The sequence below is a fragment of the Vanessa tameamea genome, chromosome 2 (genome assembly GCF_037043105.1).
Source record: "Vanessa tameamea isolate UH-Manoa-2023 chromosome 2, ilVanTame1 primary haplotype, whole genome shotgun sequence".
In the NCBI taxonomy this organism is placed as follows: domain Eukaryota; kingdom Metazoa; phylum Arthropoda; class Insecta; order Lepidoptera; family Nymphalidae; genus Vanessa; species Vanessa tameamea.
Window position 1 is genome coordinate 14,140,681 of NC_087310.1, and position 20,339 is coordinate 14,161,019.

Here is a 20,339-nt window from a genome sequence, read left to right on the forward strand (position 1 = left end):
TTATTCGATACTTACGCTTTTCTAATTAAATTACAAAGGCACGTTCGTAATTTAATTGGATAAACACCCATGGGTCTTTAATTCAAATTAACAAATTTAGCTTTGACTTAATGTAAACGTAAAACCTTTTTAGTAAAAAAATAAAAAATATCAATAGCAAAATAACAAAAAAAAAAACACGGTTGACAGAACAAAAGATAATTGTTACCGAACAGTTTTGTCTTTGCGACCTTAGATGCCTGTAAAGCCCAACAACGAAAATGTTTATCAATGAAAATATATTCTGCCAAATTGAAATATTAATAATCATAATAACACATTATTGTCTGGCATTTTTTCCAAGTATTGTTTTTATTGTCAACAAATCTTACAATACAATACATTATTAACAAGACAGAGTCTAGAAAATGAGTTAGGTTAACATAACCTGACAATCGTAATTATCGGTCACTATAGTGAGCACATTTTCAGTGAGCTCCTAAAAAAGTGTGCGCAAGTTCTTTCGTTTGCACACACTTCTTGGTTATTATTTTGTTCTCAATACATGGACGGCCACAATGGAATCAGGCAGGACCAACGGCTTTACTTGACGTTTGAGGCACGGGATGTATAAGCCTGCTTACTTTCTAACTCCGGATTACGTTTGAGAATTTTTTAGGGAAAAATCTTATTACCTTTATGTGGCCGGGATTTCAACCTCGAGATCTACCGCCATATAAGTATCCACTATCTAACAAGACAATAACATATTATGGCAATTAATTTACAAAGTATTTTAATCGTGATGAGTAAAGGAATAATTTATTTTAGTCCAGATAGTTATGACAGTAGTTAAGAACTCTGTCAAAAATACATATTTAGCTAAATTTAATTTGTAGACAGGATCTATTCAGTTAAGAAGGCGAGCCCCTCTTGTGTAAACTTTACATAAAACTTAAAAACACACACAGTGTGCAATTCACACACGTTAGAAATAAAACTTAATTTTTTTTTGTGTGTCTCCTTGCCATGTGCCATTTTCGTTTCATATAGTTTCAAATCACAACGATTCTAAAGAAGATTCATTCAAAAAATATAAACAAGCAAATTTCAAACAAAAAAATGTAAATGTTTTATAGCATTATTACGATTATTTCCAATCGGCACCTTTGTGCGTATACAAGGCTTTACAAAAAGAAATATTCTACATATCAAAGCTATGTCTCGTTTGACATTGAGGAGGATATATGGGCGTAATAAAAGTGGATTCAATCGAGAAACCGTTCCTGTATAGAATACTAATCATTGTTATGTAATAAAATAAAATTTCCCGTCATCGCGAAATGCATTAAAGTAACGTCGAACGTCACAATCGAATCAATATAACGAATGGAATCGCTGGAATATTTCCAATAAAATCGGCTTGGAATTTTGGTAATGGAAATTTAAAATGCAATTAAATTCATATTTCAATTATTTCTTATTTCTGAACATATTAATACTACGATCTCATGTAGGTACTTTTACATAGGTATCTAATTTGCCCGCTGGCCTCATGTGTTTTTCTCTAAACTTTGACATTGTGAACACAAAATTTCATGATGATCACCTGAGTAGTTAAGTTGTTAAACTTTCACATTTATAATATTAGACAAATCCAACACGTCCTGCCAGTGAGAAGTTCTCGAAAGAAAAGTTCAATAAATTTTTAATTGTACTCAGGCCCCAGATGTTATATCGGCAGCATCATACGCTAGCCACTAAGCCAATGTCTCATCAAGTCATAAGAAAAACAAGTTTGTAATTAACCTATAATTAATGATTAATTTTCAAGGCAATTAAGCTCCTAATAACAGGCAAAATTATTTCCAAATAATATGATTTGTAAATTAAAAATACACACACAAAACAGAAGTGAAAGCCATTTTCCTTTTAAATTAAAACTTATTATATTTTAATCCTGTGGTAAATAATAAAATCATACTGTGATCGATTTGAAAAATCATAATAAAAAAATATAATTTTTGAACTTTTGGTACATTATTTTTACATTAAACATACTTGTATATCAACCATTGAGTTGTGATGGCCCGCCCATCTTAACCGATGATTGCAGGTTCAAGCACCACTGAATTTTCATGTGCTTTATTGTTTATAATTCATCTCGTGCTCGGTGTAAAAGGAAAACATCGTAAGGGAAACACATGTGTATCCACCAACCTGCATTGGAGCAGCGTGGTGGAATAAGCCAAAAAAAAAGACTTCTTCTCAAAGGGAAAGGAGGCCTTAGCCCAGCAGTGGGACATTTACAGGCACGAGAGGGGTCGAGGCAGGTATTTGGTTCTCTTTATCTTTTTCTTTACCCAATACAGCGTGTATGCAAGATTTCAAAATTGAGCAGCGGAGCCCTGGAATTGAAATAAACTTTGGTATTTATAAAATTAGTTTGGATATATCAATAAAGTTTGATATAATATCATTAAAACTATTGACATAATTTATAATGTATATTGAAAACAGAATGAATCTTTATTAAGAGCAGATATCGTTCTATATTTTAATAAGCATATAATATATTCATATGACCTTATTAATATGTACCGGAGTACATTTACCCGGATATCAACCTGATTAGACGATCACAAATTATAACATTTATACAACCTCATTTGGCATTTCATTTTACAATAAAATTAGACAAAAAAATATAATATATATTAAGGATATATATTTACCTTTCAAATACGACCATTCCCATGACGAAAAATAAATGATAGAATTTTTGTTTATACAGTTATATCAAAACATTATAATAATACGTGTCATTTTAGAACTAATTAGCTCAATGAAATACAAAACAATCACGAATTTCATAAGTCTTACATTATCTAAAAATAAATTACGATATGTAATTCTGAATTTCATATATTTTTTGATATAGAATTAACAAACAACAGTAAATAAATCGAGACCTCATTAAGTTTTATTATTTAAAATACGCTCCGCTAGACATCCACGTCTCCTTTGAGGAAATGACAAAGAGGATTTTCCTACTTAATCCTCAGATAATTGTGTTCCTTCACATCCACGTAATATAATTACAATAATAATCTTGCGTAACCCTGGAAGCCTAGGATAATGATACTTAAGGTAAATTTCCAGTACTGCTTTAGTTAATATTACTAGTATTTCAACCGATTCGAATACAATAGATGCTTTATAGCTTTAACGGCACTGAATTGCAGGTGAGGAATATAATATACGAATCATCCATTGTTTACATCAGGTCAGCCAACACGTCCGCGCAATCAGTATTCACGCGATGTTCCTAACGTTTTTAATGTGAACGCTAAACGCAAACAAAACACCTATTTCGTATTAAATATATTTATTACAATACTGTTTTATAAATACATACTTAATCTATAATATCACTTTATGGCTGGATTTCGTTTGCACCGCTGATCTCATTCGCTTCATTGCTTGGGATACTGTTGTCCCGAACGGTAACTTCTTCACGGTCTGATGGCGTTGTTAGCTCTTTCCTTTCATCGTCGATATCAGCTGATGTTGTAGGCAATTCCGTGGTTATCTTCGGGACTTCATCGATTTCGACGGGAGCAACGGCTGGAATAGCATTGTCAACCTTTTCAATTTTGTCATCTTTTTGCAAAGGTTCGCCGCTTTCAACGATTGGTACTTCCCTCTCGACAACTTTATCCTTGCTCTTTTCATCGTTTCCATTTAAAGGCGCGTCAACGACTAAAAATCCGTCACTAGTTAGCTTAGCGGTCACATCTGATGCGCTTGCGTTTTCTGGAAGGCTGTACGTGTGGAAGAACTGGCTGGCAAACAAATCGTGTTCGTCTTGTTTCGCCTCATGTGCGCCTTGAACGAAAATGAAGTCGTTCTTAACCTTAACTTTTAAATCCTCCTTCTTGTAGTCCTTGACGTTGACGGTTACTCGGAATTTATCGTCGTCGGCTTCGATTCTCGGACCAATATCCGCGAAACTCGAGAATAGTTTTGTAAGTGGTGCGAATATATTGCCGAAAGCCGGGAATCTAAACCATGGTGATGCATCTTCGAAATCAGTTTCCATTATCGTTGTAATGGGCCTTGGAATAGGTTCATCACTTGCTGGATACGCAGCGGCAAAAGCCGCCAGCGCGAGAAATGCAAACAATCGCGGCGAGAACATTTTTCTTGGACAAGCGTGCGTATGTCCCCGTTATATTATAAAAACTGCCAGCGGCGCGGGCGTCGGAGGCTATATACAAGAAGGGGGGGAAGCGGGGCAAGCGCATCGCCGACCGCTATGACGGCATTCATAGAATATAAAACCAGATCTGTCAGTTCATTACTGAATTATTATTTAAAGAAAGACTCATTCATTGTCAAAGCTCAAAAAAGATCATTTCTCATTACTTATAATCGTAATGACTGTTTTTTCAATTTAGGTAATCCTGATTATAATGATCATCGTTATTTGTATCAGTATCCTTAGCATTAAGCTCATTATTTACACAGCTAATTCATCCAGTCGATTCCATCTCAAGATTCTGCACACGACGTTAAAATAGAAAAAAAAACAAGTGTTAAAATCATATATCTAAATAAAAATAAATATACATGTGATAGTCAATTTCCATCAAATGAGCCTCCTTCTCGTTTGCCGTCGATTTCATAACAAAAAAAAACGTTAACAAGCGAGCCATCTTATTAATAAAAACAAAAAAAAATCAATTCGAGTCTTTTACTTATGTGTGTTAAAACCTTTTTTACGGCAATTGTTATTAAAAAAAGCTTTTATCTGTATGTACATATACAAATTTATAATATTATTAGTATTTCTCTCCGTTTCACAAAATTTGAAAATCAAACAATTTGTAATAAATATGAATGAACAACGTACTCTCTGTTTACTTTGTTATTCGCTTTTTGCTCGTAATCTATTTATCACAAGACCTTTTATTGACATCCGCACATTGAATAGTACAATACAAAGGCAACCTTTGGCTTAATATTGCAATATGCAATATATTCTTCATACATTTTTTTTTATGTCATAAATGCACGGATAACGCGAAACAACCTCTATCGCCTTAAATCAGCGTTTGAATTGATATTGTGATACTCTACTGTTGTGCACTGACCGACCTTTGACACTTTTCTCCGCTAACACACAGGCACAGAGGGTGTGAGATCTGCGTGTGGCATATTTATCTGTAAACCTCAATCGAAAAATGTCAAAGACGTATAAACATCATCTTTTCGACATTCGACAACATCATGTGACGCGTCTTCTCGAACAAAACATTTAATCTTTGATACATGACGTTCGACCTTGGAAGGCCGGCTTCTAGAGTTCTCGACTATGTAAAATTAGCTCATTTTTCTTTAAATAACGTGAATAACGTGAATCCTGCACTCTTATCTGTTTCGGACGTGACTTACGTTTTGCTGAATCAGTTTCAACAAGCACATAAATCAAAAATAAGCAATTTTAGGCCTTATTATCATTGACTTAAGTCGCATTTAAATCTTAAATTGATGTCTGGATATTTCTAACAACTGCGAGACTGGGTGTAATTAATGTAAATTGAAAACACTTCATATTCGTTATTATTATTATTTACAATTTATACTTTGATTTATTCACTTCTTATATACATTTAAATAAGATATACTTTTGATTTCTCCTACCGATTATCCCGAAAATTTATGAATTTATTCCAATTTAAAAGTTAATTTTGTATTTATTTATTTACATAAGAAGTAATAATTCATTTATCTTTCATGGTAATGTATTACAATAATAATCTTTATTACGAACATTATTTTAACAAATCTCAATAAGGCAGTCCTGACTTGCAAACTGGTATGAACCGTGCGTCACCGATCAGTTCCTTCTGAACTCCTATAGAATAACTATTTTTTTTTAAATATATTTATGTAGATTTGAGTTATCATCATAATAATTAAGTACCATCTTTATCACATATTCAAACGCTAAACGAAATTAGTATTGTTGTTTTCCAATTTGAAGTTTAAGTGAGCCAGTGTAGTACTTTACTTCACTTTATACTTTATTGTACATCACAAAGAGAAAATAAATAAATACAACATGGATACAGTATAAATGAAAGAGGCGTACAATTTTGCGGACTTTATTGCTACATAGCGATCTCTTCCAGACAACCAACGGTGCAGGTGACAGCTCATAGATTATGAGGTGGGTGATGCTGTAGTTATAAATAAAACAACATTAAACTAAAACTAATAAATAAATGTTAATATAAAATACACGTATTATATATCAATAAATAAATTATATTGTCAATACATATAAAATTACAAGTATATAATCCAAATATACACTAAGTACGAATACAGTTTATTTACATAACTTCTTAGTTACTTAGGTATACGCATTATTACTTCGGTTATTATTCAACAGTTTCTAGACAAGGAGGATACTTGAGGCGGTTTTTTATACCAGAATCTATCATTTCTTTTTCCTCTTGTAATTTGAACAATTTAAAATTACTATTAAGAAAGTTAATTTTATTTTATTATTGAATAGTAATCTATATTACGACTAGTTCGTTATGCTATTACTAAAATAATTTCATCCCAGTTCCTAGATTCAATTCCCGTTGAACGATAATAAGTTATAAGGATTTATAGTTACGCAGTTGACATTCTGAGATTATGACTCAGATTATGAGCGAGTACAAGAATCTGTGCACACGACAGTGAAATATATTAAGTCCTGCGCAGTCGGCTAGGCCTAAAGAATTGCTGTCGTTATTAAAATCGGTCAAGAGAATATAATTATATGATAAAAACAATTGCTAAGTTTGCCAGCATATTCATATATGCGTGTTAAGGTAATACAAGTAATCATATCCATTGTTAACTTAATAAGCAGTTTAATTACTTATCAAAATAGAATCTGATTTACTATGATGAGTAATTGTACTGGATCTCTCAGCTTACATACTGATTCCGTTCATAACACTTCGATAGTACTTATATAAGTAAATTAAAATATAGATATTTTTTAAGTGTAAAAATAACCTTCCATACAAATACATATATATCTTAAATTGACTTAATAAGAACTCGTGGAACTCGTGTGGCATGGATGCATAAATTCAATCATCATTTCCCCGTTAAATCGAACTTACTTAATTATTTAATAAATATTAATAAAGCCAATAATAATTCCATAATAACATATCTGGTAGAATTGAATTTTAGTATAAAAAAAAACAAATGAGGTTACATTCGAACAGACACTGTTAAATTTGTCACTATATATTTAAAATTATTAAAAATATTAATGAAGCTGTTCGACACTAACTCTAGTAATAATTACATCATTATTAATATAATGACATGAACAGTATAATTTAATATTTAATACTAATTTGACCAACTTATAATTATATGTTCCTGATTCTATTCAGATCCAACTCTGATTATTCCTCACAATAATTAACCTCAACTTAAACGTAACTCAGGACCAATTCTACTAATTAATTAATTTATATTTTATAATAATAATTTATTGGCGTAAAAAATAAATATTACAAAAATCAGCTTATACATATATGAGTTTACAAAATGAGTATGACTATAATTAAATATTATTATTTTAAGTACTCTTTTTACATGAGGTTTGCAACTTTATAAAGAATAAAATTTTTTTATGGGTCATTTACATAACCTGTGTTAAGAATGATTAGGCCATCCCCCAATGGAAAATTAAAAGTAACATTAAATACATACATAACAGAGTCATTTAAAGTAGTAAAAATAAATTTTAAAAAGAAAAAACAACAAAAACATAACGTAATTTTATAAGCATGAATGAGTATGTGTGTGTATGTTGTGTGTTTCTGCGTGTGTGATGTAATGTGTGTACGTGAGTGAGGGTGCGTCCAAAGAATATAATTTGTATGAATGTTGAACTAAAATATTTTACATCTTCTTCGTAATTTTTATTAAGAAGAAAATGTGTTAATTTTTTTTTTACAATCTATGTATGGCTATCTTATTGGCTAATCTTTACGATATTATCCTGATTATATTCCCATGCAAATTTGACAAAACTGCGACTGCATCGTTATCTTTCGATTCGATTGCGATTAACCGTCGATTTGTTTGTAGAATTAGAACCCTGTATACTACAATGTCAGCTAACATTTTGTTCTATCAATCGATATTTTGAAACTATTAAAACTAGCTTTTAAAAAAATTTCTCCTCAAATTGATATATTTCTGTTTACAAAAATAAATTAAAACTAGTTATTATATGGGTTTCATAGACTGTGTGCTGTATAGTAAAGTTTGTAATTTGAAATTTATTTATGATTTATGTTGCCTCGCCCTTCACTTTAATCAGACGGAATAGTGTCGAACGAATATATTGACGTAGTCTTTAATGTTTTTTTATACTATGCTTATTTAAACTCAATACTAGCTAGTGACGGCATGACAATCCGACATGACTGAAAGAATTCAAGTGTAGACAAAATGATTACGTTTCCGACACTTCAATTTCCAAACTTTGCTCAAGGGTTGATGCCCGCTTATCAGATAAACTACCGCCAAACATATGTACTGTCGTGACCTGATTTGAAGCGTGAGTGAGCCAGTATAGCCAGAAACAATGGACATAACATCTCGGTTGTCATGGCGATGTAGGGAGTGATTAATACTTCATAGAGTACCAGACAATGGTGCTGTAAGAAATATTAGCTATATGAAGTATTAGTTGGCAATGGTATGACTACTCACTACGGGGTGGCACATATGCCCTTCCGACTACATATACGTACATTAAAATACGTGATAATGTATAATACTTACCTCTTCACGATATTAGCATGATTGAGATCGACGCTAAGTATAATAACGAACATAAAATTAATTATAGTTCTACTTAAAACCAATAAAATATATTATTTATATAATCCTTGATCATCAATACGAAGTAAATACTTATATTATTGAAAGCGGACTAAATTTTGGACCGACTCCATTTGTTCAGTTTGAGTCTCTTACGAAAATGTTACATAAAAAAATATGTTTGCTTGCTCTTCTTAATAAAAAGTATCGGAAGTCTCAGGCATTTACATACATTGTAGGACACAATAATAAATTCAATTTGAAATAAATAATTTATATTGACTATTTGATGATATGTGTACATTTATAAACCGAGTGTCTCAATAATTAATTACGTTTCAAGTATCATTATCGTAGTTAAATGAACTCAAAATACATCAAGACATTATGAGGTTAAATAAATGCAACATTTTCTTTTTATGTATGACGGCACACTGCGCAAGCTGACATCGCGCACATAACAAATACTTTACATGACATATTTCAGTATAAAGGCAGACGGACAAATGGACAAACATTTGTACTGATCTAGTAAGACATTATATACACTGGCCATGCGCCGCCGACCCATTCAATCAAAATAGCTAACGCTCCCTTATTAGAAGCCTAAACATCTGTTACGTCTTACCGATAAACGTGATGACTACTGATGTTCTCTGCATAGCGCTACCGCCATACCAACGTCGTACCAAACTGATATATGGCCTCGCGAGAGACATATTAATCAATGAATTCATACTTATTTTTATCTCAACTGAGCCTTACTACTCAATCCCGTAACCAATGAGACTGTCAAAAGGTTTAGTACTAAAAGCATACACTCTGTCTTTAAAAATAAAACACAGCTCTACGAAGCTTATACTAAATATATTGTTGTTTGGGTAATGACGCAAGGAGGTGCAAGGAATGTTTAATATATACTACACGCAGTTTGCTTGCGTATTACAAATAATAAAAAAAAATATCGTTAAAATTACTTAAATCGCTAAGGAGATGTTATGAATAACAATTTCAAATAAATGTCAGACTTCGAATTACTTATTTATAGTTAGTCGAGAACGTTATCTGACCTTTGTGTCTTACGATGGATTATTGCTAAATCCTTGAAAACGTATTTACAACATGTTAGAGCGTTTAATGCATTAGGTTTTTATTTTTAATTCGAAATAAACGAACACAAAGTAACGTGATTGTTATTAATAATAATAATTTCTTTAAAACAAAATAATTCCTAATTAAATTTAAAGTTTAAATATTCATTCGTAATTGGACCACTCAAAGAAGTCGTCATTCCAAATTCAATAATAAACAAAAAAAAATGTCTACCTCATTGATTTTGATAAAAATAACGTGATTGAGATCAAATTATTCGAATCAAAACAAAATTTATAAAATTATGTCGCTCGTCATCAATTTGCAATGGAAAATAATACTTATGAAGATTGAGATGCTGTCTGGCAGTAAAATCATGCAGGCACATTAATGAACGTAAATAAGGTACAGCCAGTACCTCTCCAGAGAAACTTTGACGACATAAAAAAAGGAACAACGGAAGGTGTCGATGAACGAAGTTGCTTTCGTCATATCTTATATATTAATAGAGAATTATTTAATTCACAATCACTGTCGAGAAATTGTTATTAAAAAACAAAAACAAAGTAAATTATAAAAAAAATAGAAAATAATGGGCATTTTTCCTGGCGGGTAATATCTAGAGTTCACTCTTCAAAAAAAAAAGAAGAGAAATAAAAAAAAAATACAGTTGTACTTTTTTGGTTAGACCTAGTTTGCAAAACTTGAGCAATAAGGTATTCAAACTCAAATGTTGTATTAGATCAAAAACATGTCTCTCTTTGTCTATAAACAGGTTTGCAAAGTTATATTCACAATTGAATGCTTCTTTGACAGAAGGGCTGATCATCAAATATACTATCCTGCTTTGGCGCTACAATAAATATTAAACATTCCTTACTTCGCCAACTTTGAGAGCAAAAACTATATTGAGCATTTACTCGCAGACAAACAGGACTTGGGAACCTTTCAATAAAAGAGCGTACTTATTCCTTAAAGACCGGCAACGCAACCCCCCCTGGTGTTGCAGATGTCCACGGGCGGTGGTAATCACTTTCCATCAGGTGAGCCTCCTGCTCGTTTGCCCCCTATAACATAAAATAAAAACAATTTCTAACAGTTTATTTGGAATAATATATAAATAGAAATGATTTTTCTGTAAAATTTTCCACATAAAAAAAATATTAATAATAAGTACGCGATAATTATTATTATGGTTAAATACCTAACCTAGCCAAACTTCTGTATAGTTAATTTTATATGCAATCAGTATGTTGTATCGTATGAAGTCATTGTTTGTACAAACAAGTAGGTTTGCTTACGCAATAGAAAGCAGCATCAACAATTGCACATCGTAGAAAACATCATTCTATTTACCTGAAGAATGTTTATCACAACATATTTTTAAACAAAGCCCCGCCGCAGTGTCTGTCTATCCGACCGCAATAAACTCAAAACTACCGAACGGGTTTTCATTAATTTACGCTGTGATTCATGAGGAAGGTTTAAGTGCATAATCTATTAAGGTTTCGGTAAATTGGCTGAAATATGACATTGATATGTGGAGAAAAATGGTGCCGAGAGGATGCTCTTATGGCGTTCGCTCGTACACCATAGAGTTAATACGATGTAAATGTTTTATGTAAACTCGTATTCTATACCGCGCGAAGCCCGACAGGTAGCTATCATAACAAAAGTGAAATCCGTTTTCCATATTTCTTTTAAAATACACGTCATTTTAGAAATGCAGTCGTAAACAAAAACATTACTGTTATCAGAGCGATAAGGATTTTTATGACTCATTTGGGCCTATTTATTCAGAATTGCGTCTTTGTTTTAACTACTTAGTATTATTCACGCAGACGATGATTTAAATCGTTACTAATGTTAGAAATGCGAAAGTATGTTTCTTTGTTACGCTTTCATTTTGATGACCTAAACCTACCCCACACGTGGGCAAAATCGAGGGCGATTTTATCATATTACTTCAAGGTCCAAGTGATTAACTGTAACCGAAAAAACAGAATGTCTTACTGCCTTTCCTCTTAACGGGAAGTTTTAGATCTTCCTCCGCCAAGCTATTTCAATGATAGAATTTCACCGGTCACTTGCAAGATACATCACGTTATTTTCCTTAACACACAACTAATACTAAACTACAAGATAAAGTAAAAATCATAAAAGAAAAATCTTAATGGCGCTGACCCGAGCTAGAACCTACAGTCCTCGATAGCTGACAGATATGTTATTTGTAAACTTCACGATTATTATGAAATAAGTATAAAATATATAAAGATCGGGTATAAGAAATCTATGTTCTCTCCGGAAATGAAAACAGTGTTGATAAACATTTTGAATTATTTAATTGTGACAATTTCGCTGTACGTGATCTTTAAATTAATAATACGGCTATCCCCTTCTATTGTGTCGGTTTGAAAAGGATAACAATATGTGATTTAAATGAATGGATATCATTGTTTGTGATCAGAATATTGTGTAAGTTGTTGCGGAAATGTGTTACCAGTAGTTTCATTAAAAATATATCCAGTATTTTTCCTCATGTACCCGCATGATGTCTGACACGGTTTTTTGTTGATTTAAAAATTAAATTCGTTTATAAAGCCTTTGTGCTATGTTTATATATATTTTTTACTTCACTTAATGGGAGGGCTTGTGCAGACCCGTCTGGGACCACTTATCAGATATTCTACCATCAAACACCAATAATTGGTACTGTTGTATTCCGATTTGAAGGCCGAGTGAGCCAGTGTAACTGTCGATGTAAGAAATGGTTAATATTCTTCACAGCGTCATTATATGCATTGGTGACCACTTCATATCAATTGAGCCATTACTACCGATATTATAAAAAATAAGCATATTATAATGTATAGAAGCAATAAATTGTAATAAAATTCACAGAAATCCATCAGAGATAAAACGCTGTACAGCGCTACGATCGCTTAAGATCAAATTGATACATTGATACAAACACATTTAGCGTGTCAAAATCACAATAATTGAACTCACATCTACGTAGCAAGGCATCGTGAGCGCGATTCTTAAAACCGAGTTAAAGTGATAATCTGATGCAAGTTTATGATATTCATACGTCTAAGTGGCGTTTATTAAGCAGTTAAGGGCTAAACACACTTATGGCACAAAAGCGACAGCCGTTGCACACCCATGCAATATATTAAGATAACATAAATTTGGACGGGAATTTCTCATTCCGACTTTTTTGTACTAACATGATCTATTAAGGACTTAAAATTATGTCAATGTGGATGTGCTATTATTTAAAATTATACTAGCTGAACATATACATGCACGAAATTTATAAAATTTTATACATAGCACACAAATCAACACTCCCCAATATACCCCCTTAGAGAAGTGATTTAAAAAAGTAGCATATTATGTCCTTTCTTCGGGACACAAACCATCTCCATACCTAAGTTCATTTAAATCGGTTCAGTAGTTAATACGCGAAGAGGTAACAGACAGACTTTCGAATTTATAATATAAGTATGAATAATCCATCTAACTTATTGTGTTGAGAGATAACTCAAGGTGTTGAGAGATAAGGTTAAACTGCAAAATAAAAACGCGCGATTTTAATTTTTTTGTGGTGACGAAGTTTTTTTTCGTGCAGAAATAAATCACGACTGCGTTTAAAAAATATACGAGAGCAATTTTTAAAGAAATGTTTTTTGTTTTTTTGTTTTACTATATATAGGTTTTTCTGTATAACAATTTGTATTTTTCGTAAGTCAACAGTGTGTAAATTCCTATGCCTCGGAAACTTAAATTTCTTGTTCTTGGGCCTTGAACTCTTTCTAGTCGTGTTGGATTTGCAGTAAAATAATAAGTGTAGTTAAATGTATGTATGTACGTTTACGCAGTTACAGTTATACACAAATAAATAAAGGCCGAGGTGGCCCAGTGGTTAGAACGCGTGCATCTTAAGATGATTTCGGGTTCAAACCCAGGCAGGCATCACTGAATTTTCATGTGCTTAATTTGTGTTTATAATTCATCTCGTGCTCGGCGGTGAAGGAAAAACATAGTGAGTAAACCTGCATGTGTCTAATTTCAACGAAATTCTGCAACATGTGTATTCCACCAACCCGCATTGGAGCAGCGTGATGGAAAATGCTCCAAACCTTCTCCTCAAAGGGAGAGGAGGCCTTAGCCCAGCAGTGAGAAAATTACAGGCAGCTAATGTAATGATGTAATGTAATGTAAATAAAGACAAGCTTTAATATACCAAAAATACTCTCCACCGTTGAGGCGTTCCTTTGTCTTAACCCACTGGAAGTAGTATCAATTCGTGCTTGCAAGATTTGATCTAAGTAAACAAACATTTCAAGTCAAATAAAAGCTTTATAAAAGTGACAGAATCGAAGCTAGATAGAAATAATGCTGAGATCAATATTGTTTGTAATTAATCATTGGGTCGAACGGATAGTCGCAAACGGAAAGATAACAATGGGGAAAACGTCTGCACTATATTATTTAACGCTGTGGTTTTGTTTGAGCGTTAATGGTCTTGTCACGTTATGACTGAGAGATATTTCGATTGAATATATTTGTACCGCCTCGCGTTGTATTTGCTTTACCTGCAACTTCATTCGCTTTTATTTTTTAATTAATTTCCAATTCAAAAAGTATAATTATGTACCGTATAGTAAATACTGAAATTCTTAGAACGATTGCGCCAAGATCGTTTTACAAACGTTGCATGTAGAATGTTGCGATCGAATTTGATCTTAAAATTTAACATTCTCCGCGCCTTTTAAACATTTCACTCGAAAGACAAATTGTTGTTTTATACATGAATTGACTTCCGATATAAATATTATAATTTTCATTCATATAAATTATTGTTTGAGTTTAAATTGTTCACCTGCATTAAAATTTAACTTAGTCGAATACCTAGAACTGAACACTGTTTCTATAAATAGATTTAAACAAATCTGACTCACTCAATAAATTTTGTAATAATCTCAATGTGATACATATGTTACCGGAAATGTATGAAATCTGGGCATTGTATACAATTCCTAGGAAATGTATGTAATTCCTAAAATCGCGGGCGAGGGGAGGGTATTGTTAACGAAAGTTTGACTTTATGAGAACCATATAAGTCGATTTTATGATAAATGCATTTTTTAAGTTACCAGATAGTTGATTTTCGAAGCTTTTATTAGTAAGATAATATGATGATTATTATATTTTACGATATGATTGTTAACTGAACGTTGTTGTCTCAACGAGTCCTTTAATAAAAAATATTATTCTCATTTTAACAACGTGTTTTATTACAGAAAGAATTATTTTTATTTATTTCCTAATACGATATTTTAATTATATACAATTGGAAATGTATACAATTCCTAGAACATTTATGTATTGAATAGTTTTTGAAACAATATTTTATATATTTCCTAGATTTCATACATTTCCGGTAACACATACATAGGTACTTTAATTATATATTAAATAATTTGTCCGTAAAAAGTAGTCATTTATATTCATTACATAATTTTCGTGGTAGGGCTTTTGGATAAACCACCTGTATGTGGACTGCCGCTCATCGTATATTCTACCGCCAAAGAGCAATACTTTGTATTGTTATGTGCCGGTCTGAAGGGTGAGTGAGCCACTGTAACTAAAATCATAAGTTATTATAGTAAATTGTAAATTAATTAATCGAGGTTTCGAAAAACGCCCTTAAACTTATTCAAATCTAAAATTTAATTCCAGTTTTCAAGCGAGAAGAGAAGAGAGATTTGTGTTACGAAAAAGAAATAGAAATCGTTTTATAAAAAATTAAATATTCATTCATTTTTATTAACATTAAGTAATACTGTTTTTTGATTAGCACTAGTGTTTAATAAAAAAATTGGTATATGAAATGCTTGTACAAGTCTACATTTATAAAGTATATTTTGATTTTGATATTTAATACCATCCCGACTTCGAAGGGGTTTTATTCCTTTTTTTAGTAAATTACGTTTAAAATAATCACTAATGGAATCTTCTATTAATGAATATATAAAAAGCTTCGACGTTGATTTACGACGTCTTGTCTGCGGTTTTAATCAAAATGCTTAAAAAAAATTCCGACACTGAGATCCTCGTGATATTGAAAGAAACACAAATTAAAGCCATTAAGTAATCACTTGTACTTCATCAAATATTTCACAAATTATAATTTTTTTATATTTTCTATATAACACTTTTTTTAAGATTTTTAATAAATTAATTAAGTACTACGGATTTTTAATTAATTATTCAATAAAATGTAATTTTAATTTACCACTACAGTGTCCTAAGGTTATTAACACATTTAAGCTATAACCATAGTTTAATTTAACTGACAACTCAATTAATTAGTATTAACTACAGTTAATGCAACTTGAAACAAAAATAAATTAGTTTACACTACGCACGTATTACATACGTTCGCTTAAATTAAATTTTTAAAATTAAACTTTAAGAACCGAGATGTCCCGTTCAAGAGCCAAGTGGTTAGAACATCGTAAGGTATAGATGAACCTAAGCGAAATTATCATCAATTGGAAATACTAGAAAAGTGTGAAAGATTTTTGTGTACAATTATTCGAACTTTTATAAAGGATGCCCAAAACTTAAAACTTTTGATTATAAGACAAAAAAGAGCATTCGATTAAAAGTTAACAGTAAACAGTTAACAGTTAAAAGGTAAAATGATGTCTATCATGTCCTTAGAGCTATTTTGGAGTTATTTTATATTAATATTATTGACTTAAATGATTTTGTAATTTTGTCTGACTCTATAAGTGTCTTGCAGCATTTGCCTCGATGCTATTGAGGTACACCTTTGCAGTAATGTAGTCTATTCTTAAATTAAAAAGTAATAGTAAGAACATAGTCCTGCAGTGGATACCTGCTCATATTAACCTACCTGGAAATGAGATTGTTGACACATTAGCCAAACAAGCATCCGTCAAAGGAATATTAGTTGAATATAAGCCTTATTTTACAGACATTCAGAATGATACTAAAGTTCGATGCAAGAATCTATGGAAAAGGTTTTTTGACGTGCGTTCTCTAACTAATGGCATCTTGTCTAAAACAATCCAACCAGAACCTTCAGGGTATACTTGGATTGATGGAGCCAATATGAGCAGGTGTGATATTGTAACAGCTCTATGACTTCAGCCCGGACACATCAAGTTAAATATGTTTGCGCATATGATGGGTAAGACAACATCACAAAATTGTGACGAATGGAAGGTGTTGAACATGTGTGTGAACATTAGGGGGTGTGTTCGGATCGAGGCCGAAAGATTAGAATTTTTGAATAAGTTTAATTTTGCATATGAAGTAGGACATTACAGTAGTGTCCTTCAGCTCCGTCTTCAAGCGCAGCAAAAGCATTGCTTAAAATAATATCTAAATGTATTAAACGTAGATAGATAAACAATACGTTATTTTATATATTATAGTACTCAGTTTTTTTTCTATTTTTAAGTCTAACAATAGTGAAACTGTAGAACTATGTAGGTGACATTTTCTATGTAGCAAAAACCATCCTTAAAATAAAGAAAATCTAAATCCAAATGTGTCATTGGATATTGGAGCAACATGGAATAAGCTCTAAGCCTTAATTTCAAAAGGAGAGGAGTCCTTTGCCCAGAACAGAGACGTAATAGCATTGCCACTTTTAAAATTAAATCGTGACGATTTAAAAAGATATTTAAAAAAGTAATTTAATATTTTTTATGTTAAGATAAATTGCTTTGAAGGGTAATTTATGTTTCCTGTAATAGAAAATGTCATAAAAATTACAATGATAAAAGTAACCGAGCAATGTCAAATGACTCGCGAACAAATAACGATGTAATAAGGCAGAAAGAAGTAAAATCGTAAATATCAGCTTCAAGTGTCAGAATTGTATCATTTCTATTGAATTCATTCGAGCATTTGGAGTTATTTTGTTTTATAAGACACGCAGGCGGGTGTGCAAGTGGACTTATTGATGGTAATCTCTATCGCCCATTTAAATTCGCGCCGTAAGAAACATTATCCATTCCATAAATCGCCAATGCTCCATCAACCTCGGGAACTAACTATGTCTCTTGTTGCTCACTAACTCTTCAAACCGGAACAGTACAATACAAAGTAATTTCTGTTTATCGGTAGAATATATAATGGGGGGCGGTACGTACCAAAAAGCGCTTGCACATTCAAGCGCAGCACGGTCAGGAAGGCTACTATTTTCACACGAGAATAAAGGATTGTTTTTCTTTTTCTTCTTCTTTTTTGCCCTTTTCTGATAGCTTCCTCTTTATGATGCTTTTGCCTACCGCTTTACCCTAAAGTAAAATATCGTAAACATAATACTCTGAATGTAATTTTAGTATACCAGTCGTGCCATATCCAAATCAGTTAGCGTTCTAATTTTTTGACCACGAATTCCTGTTGACTGAAGTGAACTGATCGCCCTTGCTAATATAAATGCCCTATTATGGTTTACAATCTAATCTAATCTAGTGTGTAGCTACGCCATTTTTTATGTTTTTATTATTAATATTATTATGAGTGAACTAGCTACCTACCCTGGCTTTACACGGATACAATAAGTTCAACATATACAATTTTCAGATTGAAGAAAAATCATATAAAGAAAAATTATTGTGTTTTTCGACTAAAAAAGTTGAAACCATCGATTTTTTCTAATATAATATGCATTTATTATACAATACATACAAATCTTGCCCCGAATCACACTGTTTATTGATGAAAATCGCGTTAAAATCTATTGCGTAGTTAAAACGATCTAAGCGCACAGACGGCGGTACACGACATTGTTTTATAGTATAATTAAGTATAAATATATTTTATGTATATAATAAAACAAAAGGTGATATCTAAAACAATGCCATTATTATAACTACGATATAATTAAATTATTATTTCAATAAAACAAACAACATTTTCTTCGGTCAACAAATCACTATATTGCCAACATACAAAACAAAACCATCTGAATAAAAACAAAAGTTCGATTCAATTCCTATTCTATTGGATTTAGTCGTGCCAACAGCGCAGAGATTACTTCAAGAATGTCACGTAGGCTGGAGAAGACACGAACTTACTTGAACGGTATGGATGAAAAATAAAAACGCAGAATAGGTTGAAATCTCACAACTTTCAAATGACAGCTGGTGTAGTAATTTGGTAGGAAGCCCGTCTGGGTAGGTACTACCCACTCAACACATATCCTACCAGTAAGCAGCTATACTTGATATTGGTTTTTGCCGGTTCTTCTCGGTAGAATCTACATTCCGAACCGGTAGTGGCTTCACTTAATATAATTATGTAAAATGACAATTCAAAAATGCTTGTAAAAGCCTACTAAAGTATATTTTAATTCCGGTTTGAAGGGTGTGCAAACCAGTGTAACAACATGTACTTACAAGGTGCATAATGCCTTAGTTCTTAAAGTTGGTGGCGCATCGGCGACTTAAGGTATAGTTATCATTTGTAACAGTATCAATGTATATAAGTGGTAACCTTTCACGATGGTAACCTGATGAGGTGGCCCATTTGTCAGTTGGCCTCCCTATTTTACATAAATAAAAAAATAATAATTTAAGGATAATAGACAATATATTCCTTTGTTATACCAGTCTAGTTACAAACGTAATGAATCACTGATTCTTTAAGCAGGAAAACAGTAATAAAGAGTCTAGTCTTTGACGATAAAACAACCGTTGAATAGGTCATACCTACTTAGATAACTCCGTTTTGAATTACCAGTATAATAAAAATTTATATAGCAAGTTAAAACTTTTATACTACTGATAATTTAAAACTTTTCATTACTACTTTTGTTAAAGAATATAAATTTAAATATATTTTTGTAGTAAAATTTTGCATGTTAAAAACTACTTTCTGAATCACGCTAAAGTTTGGTTCACCCCAACATATGATATGGTCTCGACATTGAAATAATCGTAGACCTTTTTTGGAACTTATTGTTTTATCTCACTCGCCAAGTTGTTGCAACAAGTATCAATAGTCCAGTCATTATAGACAAAAAAACGGGCCGAGAAATGCAAATGAAACGAGAAAGCTGATTATTGGATATGTTGTAGGGGGAAATTGTCGACCTCGATTTCCTATGTGCGTCCGCCATCTTGAAAAAAGGGTTGAATTTTGTTTTTTACGATAACTTGGCTGTGTCGTGATACGACAATTATGATAAGAGACATTTTTGTTGCTTCGTTTACGTTTTCCAATATTTAGGTCCTACACATTTTTGTTGTTGATGATTATTGATATATTGTCATACATTGGACTACAACTGGAAATAC

The 20,339-nt window shown here is 32.0% G+C and overlaps 1 protein-coding gene across 1 annotated transcript; it reads right to left on the bottom strand.

Moving 5' to 3' along the window:
- Positions 1-3,350: 3,350 nt before the first annotated feature.
- On the bottom strand, positions 3,351-4,233 carry LOC113394059 (heat shock protein 67B1-like). The gene has a single exon (XM_026631230.2). The coding sequence runs from the start codon at positions 4,178-4,180 to the stop codon at positions 3,416-3,418; it is 765 nt and encodes a 254-aa protein (XP_026487015.1). The 5' UTR covers positions 4,181-4,233; the 3' UTR covers positions 3,351-3,415.
- Positions 4,234-20,339: the final 16,106 nt, after the last annotated feature.